The sequence below is a fragment of the Nannospalax galili genome, unplaced genomic scaffold, assembly GCF_000622305.1.
Source record: "Nannospalax galili isolate Female #2095 unplaced genomic scaffold, S.galili_v1.0 scaffold1124, whole genome shotgun sequence".
NCBI lineage: Eukaryota > Metazoa > Chordata > Mammalia > Rodentia > Spalacidae > Nannospalax > Nannospalax galili.
The window spans coordinates 798611-819189 of NW_008351693.1; the positions used below are offsets into that span (position 1 = coordinate 798611).

General features: G+C 40.5%; 1 protein-coding gene across 2 annotated transcripts in view; it reads left to right on the top strand.

Annotated features, from left to right (window-relative positions):
* Usp33 (ubiquitin specific peptidase 33) overlaps positions 1-18916 on the top strand; it is a 63634-nt gene extending 44718 nt beyond the window's left edge. For both annotated transcript variants that reach the window (XM_008848645.3, XM_008848646.3), the window contains exons 16-24: positions 1538-1583; positions 2690-2870; positions 3626-3752; positions 4548-4717; positions 5497-5578; positions 6534-6642; positions 14396-14498; positions 16920-16988; positions 17746-18916. In XM_008848645.3, coding sequence (XP_008846867.1) covers positions 1538-1583; positions 2690-2870; positions 3626-3752; positions 4548-4717; positions 5497-5578; positions 6534-6642; positions 14396-14498; positions 16920-16988; positions 17746-17903 — 1045 coding nt within the window. In that variant the 3' untranslated portion in view covers positions 17904-18916. The remainder of the gene's footprint in view (positions 1-1537; positions 1584-2689; positions 2871-3625; positions 3753-4547; positions 4718-5496; positions 5579-6533; positions 6643-14395; positions 14499-16919; positions 16989-17745) is intronic.
* Positions 18917-20579: the final 1663 nt, after the last annotated feature.

The following is a 20579-nucleotide window of genomic DNA, read 5'->3' on the forward strand; positions in this document are numbered from 1 at the left end:
ATTGAGTTAAATGTTTTTTTTTTGCAGACCCTGAATACAAATCTATAATCAAAACTGTTTTGTATTTTTTTTTTTATTTTCTTACAATTTTTCTTGGCAGATAGTCATTGAACACAGTGTCAAATTTAAATATAACATGTACTTTGACTAAACCCTCCTTTCCTGTCCCAACTTTTTCTCCTCCTGCTTGTCTCCTTCTTTTTGTGAACTTTATGTGTCTTTGTGGTTTACTTTTTGGGCATGAAAAGCTGGTTTGTCTAAGCTTCTGGTTCTCTCTTTTGATTTTATATTGGAGTGGCCAGATTGCTTTTGTCTTCTGGAGTTCCCACAGAGGCCCAAGTCAGATGAGGATCAGATGCTCTCAGGCTTTCTTCTAAGGTCTGGATCCCTCCAGGAAAGATGCTGTCCTCCAGAATTCGGGGATTGGACTCATCTGGGAGCAGGGTCCAGGAAAGATGCTGGTCTAGGGCAGCTGGTGGCTGTGCCACCCAGAGATGCAAAGGAAGATGGGGGCTGGAAGCTGCCCCAAGGGCTCCTGGGGACTGTACTGAGGAGCTGGGTTGGTCTGGATGCAAAGGATCAGGAAGCTGAGAGGTCAGCCCCAGTGTCTAGGAAAGAGGCTGGTCAGTTGTACAGCCCAGGGAAGCAGAGAGAGGTGAGCATGGGGCTAGGCCCAGAGGGCTCCTGGAGACCTCAAGAAGGAACTGGGTTGGTCTGGATGCAAAGGTTCAGGAAGCAGTGGTGGTTTCCCCGGTGTCTGGGGTGCCAAGAGAATGAATGGGACAGGACTCAGGCTAGGATGAGAGAGTGAATGAGGTGGGGGGGGGTAAGTCACAGAGGATATGGTGCTTTTATGCAGTTTTATTTAAAATCTGCATGCTGTAAAAATATAGAGAAAGGCACATTTGTTTAATGTCCTTTAAATTAATTAATTGCCTTTTTTGAGACAGGGTCTCCCTGTAGCCCCAGCTGTCCTGGAAATCAGTATGTCTACCAGGCTGGCCTCCAACTCACAAAGATCAGCCTGCCTCTACCTCCCAAGTGCTGGGATTAAAGGCGTGTGCTACCACACCTGGCTAATTTATTTTTTAAAGCAGGATCTCATGTAGCCCAGACTGGTCTTAAACATGCTATGTAGCTTGAATTTCTGATCTTTCTTCCTCCACCTCCCTAGTACAGGGATTGTAAGCATGTGCCACCATGCCTGAGTTATGTGGTGCCTCAGGATCAAATCCAGGGTTTTGTGTATGCTAGGCAAGTACTCTACCACTAACCCACATATCCATTCCTAATTTTTTAAAAAAATCAAACCATTACACAGTTACCTATAGTTTTATTAATATCTTGGTATAAGTTATTTCACAATAAGGACTATTTTGCTTGCTAGGATATTTAGCACATAAATATGTAACATGACTCAGTAAGGAATGTTGCTACTGTGATAACTTTTATTGTAACTTTTCTAAAAGTTTTTTGTGATCCATTTAAGTATACTAAGTCTTTTGTAGATTCATTAGCTTTTCTTTTTCATCCTTAGGTTGAGGAATGGAGTAAAGTTTTGTAAAGTACAAAAGTTTCCTGAGGTATGTACTCATGTTTTAATGTGATAACACACTACAGGGCATTCTCTTAGATCAATTGAAACATGAAGTGGTTGTATGTTGACTTGTTATGCATACCTTAGCATTCATTTTTGAGATATTTATTTGGGTTAAATATTAGAACACTTTTAACAGTATGCTGTGCTGAACATGTCAACAAACACTGTAGAATCTTGCCAAGTATAAAGTGTAAAATTAGATCCCACCTCTCGGGAGGCAGAGGCATGTGGATCTCCGTGAGTTCCAGGCCAGCCTGGTCTATATATGAGTTCCAGGCCAGCTGGGGATACAGGGAGACCCTGTCTCAAAAAGACACCCCCCCCCAATAATGTAAAATAAGAAAGATTAGGAAGAACCATTCTTCACTGTTTATACATCTTAAATATCTCTTGAGGGATGGGAGAGATGGCTCAGCAGTTAAAAGCACTGACTGCTCTTACAGAGGACCTGGGTTTGGTTCTCAGGACCCACATGGTAGCTAACAACTCTCCCTAACTCCAGTTCAAGGGGATCCGACACCTTCTTCTGAATGTGGGCATTGCATGACACGGGTGCACTTCACATACATGCAGGCAATACATTCATACACATAAATTAAAAATATTTTACAAATATCTCTGGAGTCAGGTTACAATTGGGTTTATATTTATCTTACTATTTAACTCAATATGAATCCTTCATAGACTCCTTTATCGAGAATATAAAATGAAACTAAATATTCTAAGATAAACTTTTAAATGGCTATAATTTTATTTCGATTGAACACTTCGTTTTCTTATAAAATAAAAACCTTAGTGTTCTGGGGCTGGAGAGATGGCTCAGCAGTGAAGAACACTGTTCTTGCCGAAGATCCGGGTTCAAATCCCAGCATCCACATGGCAGCTAACAACTGCCTGTAACTCCAGTTCCAGGGGATCTGACTGTCTCTTCTGTCCTCCAGGGGCATTGCACAACACAGGTGCACTTACCTGCGCAGGCATAACACTTATATACATAAAATAAAAATAATAAATAAAATATTTAAAAAACCCTTAGTGTCCTAAATGCTTTTTATCTTTTCTAACGATGAATTGAATTTTGTCTTTTAGATTTTATGTATTCACCTTAAAAGATTCAGACATGAACTGATGTTTTCCACCAAAATCAGCACCCATGTTTCATTTCCGCTAGAAGGGCTGGACCTGCAACCATTTCTTGCAAAGGACAGTCCTGCTCAAATTGTGACCTACGATCTTCTGTCAGTCATATGTCACCATGGCACTGCAAGTAGTAAGTACAAAGGCTGGACGTTTGTTTTCGATTAAAAAGCACATGCCTGAGTTGATCCACGCCTGGCACATGACTGCTTTTGTACTAGGCTTTCAAGACTACATTTTCCAAAATGGGTGTGGTGGAGCACATTTGTATTCTGAGCACTTGGAAATCTGAGGCAGTAGGATTGTAAATTCAAGGTCAGCTTGGCTACATGGGGAGAGTCTGTCTACAAAGAAAGACATAAGATTCAAAGTTTCTATGTTTCTTTTTTTTTGTTTTGTTTTTTTGGTCTTTTTGAGACAGGGTCTCCCTGTAGCCCCAACTGTCCTGGAACTCACTATGTAGACCAGGCTAGCCTTGAACTCACAGAGATCTGCCTGCCTCTGCTTTCTGAGTGCTGGGACTAAAGGTGTGTGCCACTACGCCCACCCAAGTTTCTCTCTTTAAGTGGTGTTGAGAATACAGAGGGGAAAAAAATGAGATCTGAATGATAGTTGGTCTTGATACCTTTAGGCTGCTTTGCAAGTACCAGGGATACAGGAAGTTTATTCTCATGCATGGTGGTGTACACCTTTAATCTCAGCACTCAGGAAGCAGAGACAGGTGGAGCTCTGTGACATTGAGGCCAGCCTGTTCTACAAAGTAAGCACCAGGGCAGTTGGCACTACAGGGAGACCCTGTCTCAAAACAAAAGCAAAAAAGAAAAAAGTATCTTTCGATTTTTTGTGTGAAATGGTAGCACTGTAATGAGTTCTCTCCCCTGAGCACAGGCGGACACTACATAGCCTACTGCCGAAACAGCTTAAACAACCTGTGGTATGAATTTGATGATCAGAGTGTCACTGAAGTCTCAGAGTCAACTGTACAGAATGCCGAGGCCTATGTCCTCTTCTATAGGTAATGGAGACAACCATCATTACAAATAGGAAGCACATCTCTTTGGAGGTTTTAGTACTTCTAAGACTTCACATGGATTTCTGAGTGATCAGAAACTACTCTAGAGTAGAATGAAGTAGGAAGATCCTTTGTTCATAAAATTAAATATTCATAGAAGGGCAAAGGGATTTATTTTGTTTTAGAAAGATTGGGGTTTTTGTTTTGTTTTTTAAGTGATCATTTCTTTTTTTTTAACATTTATTATTGATTTATTATTTATGTGTATGTCAGAGAACAACTATTAGGAATTGGTTCTTTCCTTCCACCATGTGGGTTCTGGAGAATGAACTCAGGTTATCAGGCTTGGTTGCAAGCCCCCTTACCTGGTAAACCATCTCACAAGTCCAGGATTAGTTTTAATTTAAAAAAAGCAGGCACACAATTGAAATTAAATACCAAATTTCTTCCTAAAATACCCAATAGTAAAGAAGGCATTACTATAAAAATCTTCCAGTATCTTATGAAAAAAATGCTGGCTACTGAACCAGGAGCCCAGAATACAGCTGAGCTTTTTAACTTGATCTTATTAGCAAACACTGAATGCCTGCCATGTACCCGTGGTGGTTACGTGGACACCAGTAATTTAGATTCAGTGTTACTCCTAGGGTAATGCATAATGTCTAGAGAGGGGGGATGAAGAATATTTCTCTTGATCCACAGTGGTAGTGTGCATGCTAAATCTAATGAGGAAAAGTCCACCTGTTCGTCTAATGTAGTAAAATACATACTGCATTTAATGAATCATTTTCTTAACAGGAAGAGTAGTGAAGAGGCACAAAAGGAGAGGCGAAGGATATCAAATTTGTTGAACATAATGGAACCTAGCCTTCTTCAGTTTTATATTTCTCGACAGTGGTTGAATAAATTTAAGACCTTTGCTGAACCTGGCCCTATTTCAAATAATGACTTTCTCTGTATTCATGGAGGTAAGGAATCCTCTTATACAAAGTAGTGGTAGAGGGTTGCTGTTAATTTGAAAATTAGAAAGAGCCAAGCATTTCCTCTTGTATTTATTGCCCATGTCTCCATCTGTAGCCCAACTGAGTGCATTTGATTCCATATGACATCAGAAATTGGCCCTGTTTGAAACCCCTTCTGCTAGAGCTGAAGGACAAAAGGCTTTATTTCTGTTGTGAAAGCTTTAATATGATACATAACTACAGTAGAGCAAGTTTTCTGCCCACGTCCATTTCTTAGCTGAGGGCCATTCCTGTGCTAGTGACCTCAGCTTCCATCTGCATCTGTAGGTCTTTTCTTACCCTTGGGCTTCATGAATAGCTTGCTTATTTTTAAAGTATGGAATATATTTGGGATTTGAGAAGAAGCTTCATCTTTATGAAGCATTTTCACCAGAAATCCTTTTTACTTAATTTTTGTGAGGAAAGATTTAAGAACAGTGGTTGAAAGCCAGGCATGATGATGCACTCATACAATCACAATCCTTGGGAGGCTGAGACAGGAGAATTGCTACAAGTTGGGAATCAGCATCAGTTGTAGCGTAAAACCCTGTGTCAAAAAGAGAAAAAGATGAGGCTGCTGCCATTTGAGTGAGTTCAGGAGTCATCAGTACAGCTGAGTGGTAGAGTGAGTTCTTGAGTTGAGTAAGCTCCTTGTGTAGTCTCTAGCACTTTGAAACTCAACCTCTGAAAGCAGTATAAAGAAATTAAAGAATGAAAAATGAAGTAGACTGTTAAATGTTTTTTAGGTGTTCCACCACGAAAAGCTAGTTATATCGAAGACTTAGTTTTGATGCTGCCTCAGAACATTTGGGATAACCTATATAGCAGGTTTGTTTTTGAAATCCAACAGTCCTTTTATGAAAATGAAAGTAGTTATAGGGATCTTGTGTTTAGTCACAAATAGTCAATGTGTTGCATGATGCTTATGTAGAATATTCCCTTTCATTGTTCATTCCGAAATGTGAGTAGGAAGACTGTAGTGGGGCTCTGGCTTAAATAATTAGAATTTTCATATTATGATTATCTGTAAGATATGTGATATTTAACTTTAATACCTTATTTAAAGGATGTCACATCTCCCTAATACTAAAATTTCACATAGGTGTATGTACTACCAAAATTGAGTATTCTTACTCCTCAATTTTGAAGTTTTTAACTTTATTTTTAATCATTTTATGATGTAATTTCCCTATGTACGTTTTTCTTAAATACTAAAGATGCATTTGTTTTGGGGTTTTTTTTTTGTCTTTTTGAGACAGGGTCTCCCTGTAGCCCCAGCTGTCCTGGATTCACTATGGAGACCAGGCTGGCCTTGAACTCACAGAGATCCACCTACCTCTGCCTCCCAAGTGCTGGGATTAAAGGCGTGTAACACCACGCCAGGTGTAAAGATGCATTTGTTAAATGCTGTTTACTTGAGCAGGGAAGCCCCCTTGGCTTAAAATTTGATTATGACTGTACTTACTATATAAAAAAAGATTTATATATTTTGCGCTAGTTTTTGAAGACTTTTTCCTTTATTGTCACTTGTAATATTTTGTAGTGGAAGTAGCTATATGGAGAAGTTGGAATGTGGATAAAGCAGGTTAGATGACACATTGATAACACTTTATCTGAATAAACAACATCAAAGTTTTATATGACTTTTTTAGGTATGAGAATTTTCCCTTTGGATTTATTCTTAACTGGGAACTTAAACATTGATTAAAAGGCTAGAAACAATTTCCTGGGACATTGGCTTTCTCCGAGGTTGTTGTGATTTTTGTTCTGTTTCATGCTTCAGGTATGGAGGAGGACCAGCTGTCAACCATCTGTACATTTGTCACACTTGCCAGATTGAGGCAGAGAAAATTGAAAAACGAAGAAAAACTGAATTGGAAATTTTTATTCGGGTAAAAGACATAGTATTTCCAAATTGTATTGATGTGAGATAGAGATGAAGACCTGGCGGTTCAGGAATTCCAATTTGTCAATGAAATGAATGGTGGGAGAGCTGGGGCCGAGTTCAGTGGCCTGGCTGCCTGGCAGTGACCGACCTGACAGTGACTGATCTGAGGCAGTGACCAACCTGAGGCAGTGACCGACCTGAGCCAGCTCACTGTAATTCTGTGTGTGCTGTGTTTGTTTTGTGTGCACCAGCAAAGCATTTTATGTGTTGGCCATGGCAAGAAATTTTACAAAGATGGGAAATTATGATTCCTGGTTGGTGTTGTCTATGGTCTATTTGACCTACAGGTAGCTGTGGCTGTTTATCTGCTAATGTAACCTGCAACATCATTCCTGAAGGGCCCTTAGCTCTATTAGAGTTCTGTAGTCTGTTTTAACCTCTGCTTAAAAGGTCTGAAAACACTGAATCATGCCTGCAGTTGAATGAATTGTAGTTGATGGTTCCCAAAAAGATATTTCCGTGCCATACCTTTTGTGAATTGACCTTACTTAAAAATGTGGCCTTGAAAACAAACTTTGCATGTGATTTTTGGGATGAAATCCTCATCCTGGGCTATCTAGACTCTAAATTCAAGAGTTTCTTTCAAGAAACAGATACTGAGAAGAATCCGGGTGTCGTAGCACACACCTTTGATCCCAGCACTCGAGAAACAAGACAGGCCGATCTCTGTGAGTTCAAGGCCAGCCTGGTCTATATAGTGAGTTCCAGGACAGTCTGGTCTACACAGTTCCAGGCTAGCTGGGGCTACAGAGAGCCCCTGTCTCAAAAAGACCAAAAAAATCAATCAATCAATCAATCAATCAATCAATCAGAAGACACTGAAGGAGCTTTTTAAAAGGCATGTAAAGATGGGAGTATAGGTGGAAGTGATATAGCCACAGGCAGCTCTTTGAAAGAGCAAGAAGTGGACTCCTAGAGCCTTTCCATGGGGAAGGTTTGCCAACACTCTGAATTTGGATTTTTGGTCTCTAGAACTGTAAGAAAGCAAATGTCCCTTTTCAGTTACCCAATTTGTGGGCATTAGTTATAATAATACTCTACAACTGATCCTTGTTTTTTTCTTATTTTTGTTTTGTTTTAAATAGGGTTTCATTATGTAACACTAGCTGGCCAGAAACTCACTTTGTATATTAGACTGGCTTGGATCTCATAAAGACACACCCGCCTAGTTCTGCCTCCTGAGTGCAGGGATTAAATGTGCTGTGCCACCAGACCAGGCCTGTAGTCTCATTTTTTAAATTTAATTTTCTTGCTCCAATTGTATAGCAATCATTTGTTCACTCTTTATAACTGAGCTTCATCATTCTGGCCAGTGCCACTCCTTTGCAAGTTGGGTCAGTGACATGAAAAACTCAGTAGTTGGGAGTCTGTGTCACCTGGTCGTGGTGGCACATGCCTTTGATCCCAGCAGTTGGGAGGCAGGGGCAGGTGGATCTCTGTGAATTCAAGGGCAGCCTGGTCTACATAGTGAGTTCCAGGACATCTGGGGCTACAGGGAGACCCTTTCCCAAAAAGACCCCCCCCCCCCGAAGAAAAAGTCTGTCTCAGCTGCTAGACTTTTGTTGTTTACCTCTGGGAACCTCTAAAGTAGTAGGCCAAAGTTATGTGTATGGGAACTAACACTTTTGTGACTGTTAAGGCAGGTAGTTAGAGATGGGTCTTTTATGGGAAAAACAAATTACTGATTTCTAGTTTAGGGCATCTATCACATCGTATAGAACAATCCCACAATCCCACACCTACAAAAATGGAGTCATTGATAGACCATTGTTAGACCAGCATTGAAGAAGACACATGAACCTTTTGGATGTAAGCCCATTTCTTCACTTCTTATGTGTAAAATGAATTCCCTGGGCAGAAACAATGTGGGTGGAATACTAAGGCAAGGAATGAGACATCTGATGAACACAGGAATAGTAGTCCTCAAACACTGGATTAGGAAGGTAGACACAAAGCCCAAAGCAAGTATTGTGCAAGGACTTCTGTCCAGACTATATAAAGAACAAATACAATGCAGTAAGTATACAATTATTCCAATTTGAAAGTCAGTGAAAGATTTGAACATATTTTTAAGATAATATGGTTAATAAAGATCTGGAAAGCTGCATACTCTTAGGCAATAGGGAATTCTCATACAAATATTGATGGTGGGAAATTTATTATTTTACTTTTAAAAATTGTATTTTTATTGAGAATTTCATGCATGCATACATAGTATTTTGACCATACTCACCCCTACACCATCCTCTAACTCCTCCCAGACCCACCCCTACTCACTCACTCCAAACTTCGTGTCCCTTTTTTTGAGCCCACTGATGCCAGTTTTTGCTGCACACACATACGCATGGCTGTGGGGCCACACACTGGAGTGCAGTTGACTTATTGGGCCACATCCTTAAGAAAAACGACTGTCATGCAGAAGCCATTGTCAGTAGCTCTCAGCTAGCCATGGGGCTCATGGGTGCCCTGATGGGTGGGGTTTTTAAAGTCTACATGTTTAATGATAAACAGTTTGGCAGGTGCTGTTTGCTTGCTGATTGGTTTTGTGGTGTTAGAGATTGAACATGCTAGGTAAGTACTCTACCACAGAGCTATATTCCTAGCCTGGTGGCTTTTTCTTTATAGAGTAACACTTAGTCTATGACTTACACAGTCTCAAAGTATTTACTACAGAGAAATGACAATTTATATTCATGTAAAACTAGTAAAACAAACTTTTAAGCAGTATTGCTCATAAGCTGCCCTAAAATCGAAAGAGTTAAATTGTTCAGAAGCTACCAGATAAATAACAAAAGATCTTTAAAATTTTTTAAAAAAAATTTTATGTGTATGAGTGTATTGCCTGCATGTATTTAAGTGCACCCATGTCGTGCAATGCCTGCAGAGGTCAGGAGTTACAGTTGTTAGCTGCCATGTGGGTGCTGGGAATTGAACCTGGGTCTTCTGCAAGAGCAGCTAGTGCTCTTAACCGCTGAGCCATCTCTGCATCCCCAGATAACAAAGTATCTGAAATTCATACAGTGAGATACTACTCAGCAATTAAAAGCACAGGGACTCTGGCAAGTGTGGCTGCACACCATCATCTGACCATTTGAGGCCAATCTGGGTTACGCATGACCTTCCTCAAAGCAAAACAACAAAAAAACTACCAGTCAGGCATGGGAGAGCACTCCTTTGGTCCCAGCACTTGGAGGTGGAAGCAGAATAATTCATCCTCAGCTGCTCTGGGCTACATGAGAGTCTTGTCTCTAACTTTTACCCTCAATAAAAGATCATGAATTACTGATCCTTGCAGCAATATGAATGAATGGGAAACATGCCGTTGCCTGTGGCATGTGCAACTTTTCTCCTAGTCAGTGTCTGCTGCAACTTTCCTTGGCAAACATCCTACAGTTGTAGCATCTTCAGTATCCCGTGTTTCCTAGTCCAACTTGGGCCTTACCTTCACACCTTCATGCAATGCCTTTAAAAAAAAAATTATTATTTTTATTTTATGTATATGTTTGTATTGCCTGCATGCAGGTTAAGTGCACCCGTGTCGTGCAATGCCCGCGGAGGACAGAAGAGACTGTCAGATCCCCTGGAACTGGAGTTATGGACAGTTTTTAGCTGCCATGTGGGTGCTGGGATTCAAACCTGGGTCTTTTGCAAGAACAGTCAGTGTTCTTAAGCACTGCGCTATCTCTCCAGCCCCATGCAGTGCCCTCTTAGAGCCTCCTCAAACAGATCTGACCCTGCCAGACATTGCCTGGCCTTAGCAACTTTCTGGAATCTTGGTGCAAGCCTCCATGGTGCTTATATTTTACATGCCTGAAAAATGAGCACCAAGTAGACATGTAAGTTTTGCTGCAAGCCCAAGGTGCAGCCTGGCCCCCTTGGCCCACAGCTGTAGCAGCCCCTATGTGCCTTTCCTAACAGAATCTTGGGAAATGCTTCCCTAAGTAGTAGTTTTTGAGCAGGTAACCAGAGGCTCTTGTCTTCTAAGGCTCTTTCAAATAAATTTGCATTGTTACACCCCAGAGGCACCTTTCCTATTGTCCTGGTGCAGAAGGTATGAGCCCCTCCCCCTTCTGGTGCAGAGTCTCTAGTTTAGGTTGGCCTTAAACTCCATATAGCTGAAGCCTTGAACTTGTGATCTTCCTGCCCCCACCTCCCAAGTGCTGGGATTATAAGGGAGCACTACCATGTCTGGTCTCTTTGGTGCTGGGGATCAAACCCAGGGTTTCTTTCATACTAGGTAAACACTCTACCAACTGAGCTACATCCCCAGCCTTTGGCTTTCTTTTAAATTGTGCTATCTGTTTAGCAGTTCTAGGACTTGGTCTAATCTCTCCATATCCACCCTGTCTGTTACTTTAACCATTTTTATAACCCTTTCCTTGTCACAACGTATGTTTTTCATTTCTATTTGGAATTTTCACTGTACAGCTCACTAAGTGCAGTGAGTGCTTACCGGGCCACAGCCTGAATGTTAGGCACTTTTGAAATTCTTTGTATCAAAAAGCTTGACTCCTTACTTTGAACTCGGCTTCACTCAGATCTAGACATACACAGAGTGCAGTCAGCCTCTTTGCCAGAATAAAACACAAATGGCTTCTAACCCAGTCCTTTTTTTTCTTAAACTTCCAGAACTCCCTTCCTCTATTTTTTTGTCTTATTCACCATTTTTTTTTTTTCCTCCTTTTTGATACAGGGTCTCTCTGTAGCCCCAGCTGTCCTGGAACTTACTATGTAGACCAGGGTGGCCTTGAACTCACAGAGATCCGCCTGCCTCTGCCTCCCAAGTGCTGGGATCAAAGGCATGCGCCACCACGCCCAGCTTTATTCACCAATTTTTAAAAAAATATTTTATTTTTATGTGTATGTGTATATTGCCTGCATATAGGTGAGTGCACTCGTGTTGTGCAATGCCCATGGAGGACAGAAGAGGCTGTCGGATCCCTTGGAACTGGAATTACAGTTGTTAGCTGCCATGTGGGTGCTAGGATTCGAACCCCGGTATTCTGAAAGAACAGTCCATGTTCTTAACTGCTGAGCCATCTCTCCAGCCCCATATTCACCAATTTTTTAAAATTTATTTTTATGTATAGAAGTGTTTCACCTGCATGTTTAAGTACATCCATGTGTACAGTGCCTGTGGAGGCCAGAAGCGGGCATTGGATTCCCTGCAACTGGAGTTACTGCAATGTGGGCGCTGAGAACTGAACCTGGATCCTTTGCAAGGGCAGCCAGTGCTCTTAACTGCTGAGCCATCTCCCCAGACCCCTAAGTTTTGATAGAATCATAGTTGTCCTCTCAAACCTCATGAGCAATTTTCCCTGTCTGAATTTCTTTGGTATGCAGATTAGCATACAGCATTCCAGGCCTTCTCTTTCTGGCAGCTCCAAACTCTTCCATTCTTTCCACAAACCAGTTCTGAAGGCCTGTAAACACATGGTCAGGTTTATCACATACAGCAATGACTCAACTCCTTGGTGCCAATTTTCTGTATTAGTTATTTTCATTGCTGTGACAAAATACTTGGCAAAAAGCAATTTAAGGAACTTTTGGTTCATGATTTGAAGGAATGGTCTCCATGGCAGCTCGAGTGGCTTGAGGTTGTAGGGGCTGGAGTGCTTGGCTGTGGAATCTCCACGTACCAGGAAACAGGATAGAACTGGCACTGGGCTATAAACCTCAAGGCCTGTACCCACGGAATCTACGCCTTCCAGTGAGGGCCCACCTCACAGAGGCTCCATAGCCTCCCAGAAGAGTTCTGACTGCACTGAGGACCACTTATGAAAGCATGTGCACCTATGCCAGACATTTTACATCCAAAAACTGTACCAGTTACTATAAATAAACCACAGAATGGAGGAAAAAATAGGTGTACTTGATGGCCTGGAAACTAAGTAGAACATATAGTATCCCTTTGATGAACCAAACAAAAGCCAGAGGAAGTGACCTTGTGGTTTGGAAGGGGCAGACACCAAGGACTTCAGCATTTTGTGCATGTGGAGGACACCATAAAGGAGTTGGTCTTTCCTTCCACAGTGTGGGTCATGGGAATTGAACTGTAGGTCTCGAGGCTTGGTTGTAAATGCCTTTACCCACCAAGCCCTATCTTGCTGGCCGGCCTTGATTTCTGTCTTTTTGAGACCAGATCTATTTAGCCTGACCTTGAACCTCTGACCTTCCTGCCTCTACTTCTCAAAGTACTCAGAATATATATCACCACACACAGATCTTGAATTGCTTAGAACCATCATATGTAGGCCCAGAAATTTTCATATCCTTTTCAGGATTCCTATGTAAGTAGCTATTCTGTGCCCCAGAAAGATTCTTGCCCTCAAGTGGTTACATTTAATAAATACATATTAAAAGGTCATGAACATCTTGATGTGGTCATGCCTGCCTGTAATCCCAGCACATGGGAGGCAGAAGGAGGAGTATCAGGAATTTGAAGCCACCCTGGGCTGCAAGAGACCCTGTCTCAATCCCTTCCTCAAAACAACAAAAAAAAATGTGGACAAGGAGAATTAAAGATACCAAAAATAATATGAGGGCTGGGGCTGAGCATGGTAGCACACACCTTTAAGCTCAGCACTCAGGAGGCAGAGGCAGCCAGATTCCTGTGAGATTTGAGGGCAGCCTGGTCTACACAGTGAGTTCCAGGCTAACTGAGGCTATAGCGAAACCGTGTCTCAAAAAGACAACCACACACACACACACACACACACACACACACAAATGGCAATCTGAATTAGGTGTGTCTGTGGATGTAGTATACATCATGGACATTTTATTATCCAGTATGAAATACTACTTGAGTTAGACAAGTTCCAAATAGCCTTTATTCTTTTTTTTTTTTTTTTTTTTTTTTTTTTTGGTCTTTTTGAGACAGGGTCTCCCTATAACCCCAGCTGTCCTGGAACTCACTATGTAGACCAGGCTGGCCTTGAACTCAAAGATCCACCTGCCTCTGCCTCTCCAAGTGCTGGGATTAAAGGTGTGTGCCACCACGCCCGGCTCCTTTATTCTTTTTTAAAAATTTTTTACATATATGAATGGCTTTATAGCCCATGGAGGCTATAAAGTGTCAGACCCCCCAGAACTGGAGTTATGTATGATTGTATGTTGCCTGTGGGCACCAGACCTCTATGAGAGCAGCCAGTGCTCTTAACTGCTGAATCATCTCTTGTCTTCCTTTATTCTCTCAAGACCCTGTTGCTTGTGCTTCTTTTTCTATACCAGTTTTTCTAACCATTTGGTTCTTTTTAAGTTGGCAGTGGTAGAGATTTTTAATAAATATATAAAGCATTACTATATGTTTGCTTCACTTATCCAGTCTTTTGTGTATGCTTTGTTCTATTTTGAGACATAATTTGTAACTGTTTATGGTACTCTGGATGTTAATACTGAGATAACAGCAACAATGTTCATCTTCATGGTACCACATGTATGTATGAGAAATTGTCTTATTAGATGTTGAAGGAGAACGACTGTTTTGTTCAGCTGCAGAGCAAGTTCCAGAAGTGGGGTGTGGTGGTGCAGGTCTTTGTATCAGTACTCTGGAGGAAAAGGCCAGTGCACCTCTGTGAGGCCAGCCTGGTCCGTATCCCTAGTTCCAGCTCAGCCAGGGGTACATAGTGAGACACTAGCTCAAAAAGAAATTCCAGAAATTAGGTACCTGACTTTTCTTCTCTGCTTCTCTGTAGCTCAACAGAGCGTTTCAAGAGGAGGATTCTCCAGCCACTTTCTACTGTATCAGTATGCAGTGGTTTAGAGAATGGGAGAGTTTTGTGAAGGGTAAAGATGGAGGTAAGTGGTTAATTCCAAAATTTTTAGGAAACTTTTTGTTTCTTCATTTGACCCAGTTTGTATTTATATGCACTTGAGATTACTCCAGTGGATAAAAAGATCCACAGCTTATGAGCTTAGGTTCTCATTCATAGTCTTATTGCTATAGACTAAAGAATGGCATCATGTTCATGACAAGGTTAAGAGAACTGAACAGAATTTGTGTCTACTTTTAATAATGAAGACTGGAGAGAGTTAAGAGTGCTTGCTGCTGCCCTGGAGGACCCAAGTTGGGCTTGTAGTGCTAATGTTGGACAGTCACAACCTCCTATATCTTCAGCTCCAGCCCCAGGGAATTTGACACCCTCTTGTGGCCTCCACAGGCACCAGCATATATGTGCCAGACACATACACACACACACACACACACACACACACACACACACACGTAAAAAATAAAAATAAATCCAATCTTAGTATTAAAAAAAACTTAAATACCATTGAACAGTAGGATAGTGGGCAAATTACAGCTTATCCAATATAGTGGAATAGAATGTGGACTTTAAAAATAATTATTTAATAAATTGAAAATAAGATGTTCTTGATATGTTGGATTGCAGCAAAGAATGCATAGCTTGAACCCCGTTTTAAAAAAATTATTGAGAGTTTCATATATGCATGTAAGGTGTATGGATCAAATCCATGTCCACTCCCTCCCCTCCAACTCCTCCCATATCTCCCCATCACTTTTTTCTGATAACTTCATGTACTCTTCCTTCTTCTTTATTTTTATGGGGGCTTTTGGCTGCTCTAACATGCCCCCCTCTGAAGAGGGGACCCTAAAATCTCTTAAGGATTAGATACAAGCTCCCAAATACTTTTGACACTTTTGGCCTTTGGAACAGAGTATGTTGCTAACAGTCCCAAGGACATTTTGACTTTTAGCCAAGAAACTGGCTACTTTTCTTTGGGGTCTTTTTACCCTAACTGCCTAGCCAATTCCTATCTCCTATTCTTATCACACCATCCTCTGAAGGGGTTACCCAAATTGCCAGTAGGGAATTGGGACGCAGACCGCTTTAGCTTCTTCCATGCTGAACAGGGACGCAGGGTGAGGCAATTGGAGTACCCCTTCAGTGGGTCTATCTAAAAGACTCCCAAATTGCATAACTCTTGTCTCTAAGGGAAAAGAAAGTCCTTGAATTGTGAATAGGAGATGTGAAGAAGTAAAGGTAAGAGTAATTACAAGTTCTAGACAGGGAACTAGAAAAGGTCAGAACAGGGCAATTTATGAGAGTCCATTGGAATTTCTTGACAAGGGCTTCTAAAAGCTTCCCTCTATTGGGCTCCTCCTCCTTTTTCTTTGGTCTTCTAAGGCTGGACTCTAGAGTAATGGATTCAGGATTTGCTTTCAGATATTTTGATAGCACCATGTGGAGGCAGGATCTGACCCAGGGGCTCTCAGGCAGTCCCCTGCATTCTCAGGCCTTCTGCCAGAGGGAGGCCAGAACTCGACACTCTGGCGGTCTGCTGAGATCAGAGCCACTACACTGATGGAGCAGTTTGAACCCCTTTTTAAAATGTATTTTCAAGTTTGCATACAGGGTAATAAACATTATGGCATTTTCATATATATGCATATACACACACATATGTGTTTATATGGCACTGTACTTTGTTCTTCTTAGTCCCCTTTAAACAATGTATTGTGCAAATGCAAAAGACCCCACAGATATTAAAAGTCTTTTTGTAATACAATTTTAGTAACTTTCTTCCTTGTGTCTGTTTCGAAGCTTTCAACAATGAACAAGTACTGTACTTTTATAGTCAAGGAAAAAACAAATGAGGCCTTTTTTTGTCCCTAAAAGGATACATTTTAACACTTCTTTTTTATAATTCTTGCTTTCAATGTAACAAAAATCTGAAACTGATTGAGAATTATGTAATTTTTTAAAATTATAAAGTACTTGTTCTTTTGTGGCATTAAAAGAACATTTTGATCTCCAACCCCCAAATGGATAATTAAGAAATCATTTCTTTCTTTTTTTCTTTTTTCTTTTTGAGACAGGGTCTCCCTGTAGTCACAGCTGGCCTGAACTCCCAGGCTGGGCTTGATCTCACAGAGATGCACCTGTCTCTGCCTCTGCTTCCTTAGTGCTGGGATTAAAGGCGTGCGCCATTATGCCTGGCATGGAATCATTTCTTATAGACTTTCGGTGGTGCTAAGAGAGCCTCTCTCACCCTATTTCCTGCTTCTGTTTTGGGGCAAAGAAGACCCCCAGAGCTGAGAAGACATTAAGAACAGATTATATTTGGTAAAAAAAATAACCAATCTGATTACATATTCGTAGGTCTCAATTATTTCAGGTACAAAATTATGTAGTTCTTTGATACTTCTTTGAAAAGTATACATTTTATAATTCTTTTATCCTTTTGACATAGATCCTCCAGGTCCTATCGACAACACTAAGATCGCAGTCACTAAATGTGGTAATGTGATGCTCAGGCAAGGTAAGCTTGAAACACAGACCCTATTTTTTCCGTTTTTTTTTTTTTAAGACATGGTCTCAAAAAAAAAAAAAGAAAAGAAAAGGCATGTTCTATATTCTCCCTGTAACCCCAGCTGGCCTGGAACTCACTATGTAGACCATAGTTGGTTGGCCTTGAACTCACAAATATCTGCCTGCCTCTGCCTCTGCCTCCTGAGTGCTGGGATCAAAGGCGTGAGCTACCACCATGCCTGGCTATTTTTTTCCTGATACACAGGGTATCATGGACAGCCCAGGCTGGCTCAAACTTGCTATGTAGTTGAGACTGCCCCCTACTTCCCAAGCATTTATTAATACTGAAACATTCACTTAAGCTGATTTCTCTATGATAGGAAAATAATTACCAGCCATCCTATTTTATTCACCTAGTACTTCTCTATGATAGGAAAATAATTACCAGGCATCCTATTTTATTCACCTAGTACAAGAGTGTGATTCAGGCTTAGAGCACAACAAATAGTGGAAAGCAGTTTATGTTTAATTTTTATTTGAGGGAAGGTTTTAGGGCTCTTGGTAGAAGCCAGCAAAAAGCATCTCTAGTACCTTAAAATCAGACCATATATTGCAGCCTATAGCACACAAACTGATAATTTGAAGGTTCATGTTTCGGAAGTTCTCAGTCATCTCTACAGGACTCGCACTGGTGGGTATACTTTGAATGCTATGCAATACAAAAATACAGGTTGGTAAACATTCTTTCTACATACATGCAATTTTAGGAGCAGACTCTGGTCAAATTTCTGAAGAAACATGGAATTTCCTGCAGTCTATCTATGGTGGAGGGCCTGAAGTTATCTTACGACCTCCTGTTGTTCACGTTGACCCTGATATACTGCAAGCAGAAGAAAAGATTGAAGTAGAAACTCGCTCTTTATAATTTCGAGGAGATAGAGAGTTCTAGTGAGAAACCATTTTCACTTCCCTTGACACATACACAGTCAAAACATTCCTTAAAGCATGTTTATTTTCTTGACTTTTTTCATCTTTTAGACATTTCTTATTGGGCATTATGGAAGAATATGTTGAAATGTGTAATATAGGTTGGTATATTTAATGTTAAATAACTTACTATAATGTTTTTCAGTGTAATGTTTTGAAAGAAAAGGGACAGTTGTGATCAATTGGTAATTAGGAGGGTATCTCTGATCTTCATGCTACATGTAGGGCAGATCCATAATACCGTCTGTAGCATTGTAAATACTTTCGCTTTGAAAACTTTCATTACCCTCAACTACCATAACCAATCTTTTTAATTTTCAAAAGTCTAATTTAATTGTATAGTTTTGACATGGCTTGGCGTAGTAAAGAGCCTATTTTAAATTGAGAGTAATGATCAGAAAATTGTTAATTTCCTAAAGCTCAGGAAACATTAGGATGTCACTTCTTTTGCACTGCAGCATATAAATTAGCATATTAAAATTTACAAAATGTTTTGAATGTATCAGGATGTATTTAGTTTGAGTGGAATTTGTCATGAAAATAGTAACTTATTGCCGCTTATAATGTAAAATGTTAAACTTTAATTCTATAGCCCTGAATAGTATTCAGTAATGTCAGCGACTAAAAGAACCCTTAGGAGTTAGTTTTAGGCACATTTTATTTTGAGAGCATGAAGTATGGAATGTATCAGATGAGGTTGTTGATAAAGCTGAAACCACTTGCAAAATGATTTTTTAAATGAAATGCATAAAATGTTTTTGAATAATATAGTATGCACTACTGTTTGCTTGATTATGTAATGTCAAAAGTTTAACTCTATTCCAAGTACAAAAATGTACTGAACTACCCTCCAGACGGTGAGTTGTATTCATGAAGAGTCATGTGTGGGGCAGTGGCACCGTCTAAAGCAATGTTAAAATTAGTTCAATAAAAGCAATTTTAAATATGTAACCTGAATGTTGGATTTATTTGACAGACTTTAAAAGTGAAGGGGCACAGTATTTGTTAATATTGGTGCTTCTCACTATATCTTATCCTAAAATGTGCAACTAAGAAGTTTGTTACCAGAGTTTTGATGTTTTTATGAAATGACAAGTTCATTAAGTACCATTTAAGGATGGGCATGGCATAGCCAGTATACCAGCACTCCTGGAGGCTCCGGCTGGAGTATTTTGAGGTTGAGATCAGTCTGGGCTATGTAACAATACTGTGTCTCAAAACCCTTCCATATAGGATCTGTTTGAATTTTAAAATTCCTTTTTTTTTTTTTTTTTTGGTCTTTTTGAGACAGGGTCCCCCTGAAGCCCCAGCTGTCCTGGAACTCCCTATGACCAGGCTGGCCTTGAACTCAGAGATCCACCTGCCTCTGCCTCCCAAGTGCTGGGATTAAAGGTGTGTGCCACCACGCCTGGCGATTCTATGTTTTAAAAAAAAGTTTTATTTTTATTTTATGTGTACAAGTGTATTGCCTGCATGTATGTGAGTGAACCCATGTCATGCAGTGCCGCAGAGGTCAGAAAAGGGTTTTGGATTGCCCTGGAACTGGAACGGGAGTTAAGGACGGTTTGCAGCCGCCATGTGGGTTCTGGGAATCGAACCCAGGTTCTTTGCAAGAGCAGTCATCTCTCCAGCCCCAATTGATTCTATTTTTATTAGCACATTTTAATTTTATATATTTGAATTTTAAAAATAGTTTTTAGTTGTGCTTCTCAACCACTGAATATTTTTAATCTGTTTTTGTATCACCAGAATTTTAGTCAATTTTGATAATGATTGAAAATCAGTAATTAGTTGAAAAGGTTTGAAAATTTTTTTTTTTTAAAGACAGGGTCTCCCTGTGGCCTCAGCTGGCCTGCAACTCACTTTGTAGAACAGGCTGCCTCGATCTTAGAGATCCACCTGCCTCTGCCTCTGCCTCCTGAGTGCTGGGAGTAAAGGTGTGCACCACCTCGCCCAGCTCCTGAGAGGTTTTTTTAAAAATAATGTTTATTGTTTATTGAAAATTTACACTTCTCATTGTACTTAAGTGCTTTCTTAATATTACTTCACAATGAGCCTCTGTAACTGTCTTAGTTTCTTTATTGTCATAGTGATAAAATTCCCTGAGGAAAGCAATTAAAGGAGAAAAGGTTTATTTTGGCTTGTAGTCCAGAGGCACACACTCCATCATGGCAGGGAAGACCTGGGGACAGGAGCAGAAAGCTGGTGTCCACAATCAGGAAACCAAGAATGCACAGAAAGTGGGTCCAGGCTATGAAACCTCAAGCCCAAGGTGATTAGTTTGGGGGCCTGGAATTACTTTGCCTAAATTCAAATTATAGCTGTCATCTTTCCAGCTAGGGTTTACAACCATACTTAAGCTTTCTTCATTTGTTAAATCAGGGCTCCACCTCCTTAAGGTTTCCACAACCTTCCCAAACAATGCCACCAGGTGGTGACCAAGAGTTCAAACACGTCAGCCACAACAGTGACTGAAGCTAGTTGGCTTACCTGAGAGTCATACAACAAAGTGGCAGATAGCAGATTCTAATTCAAGTCAAAGTAACCAACCAAAATAACTCACCATGATAGTGTATTTTCCAATGAACTCCCTTGAAGCTGGTTATGATATCAG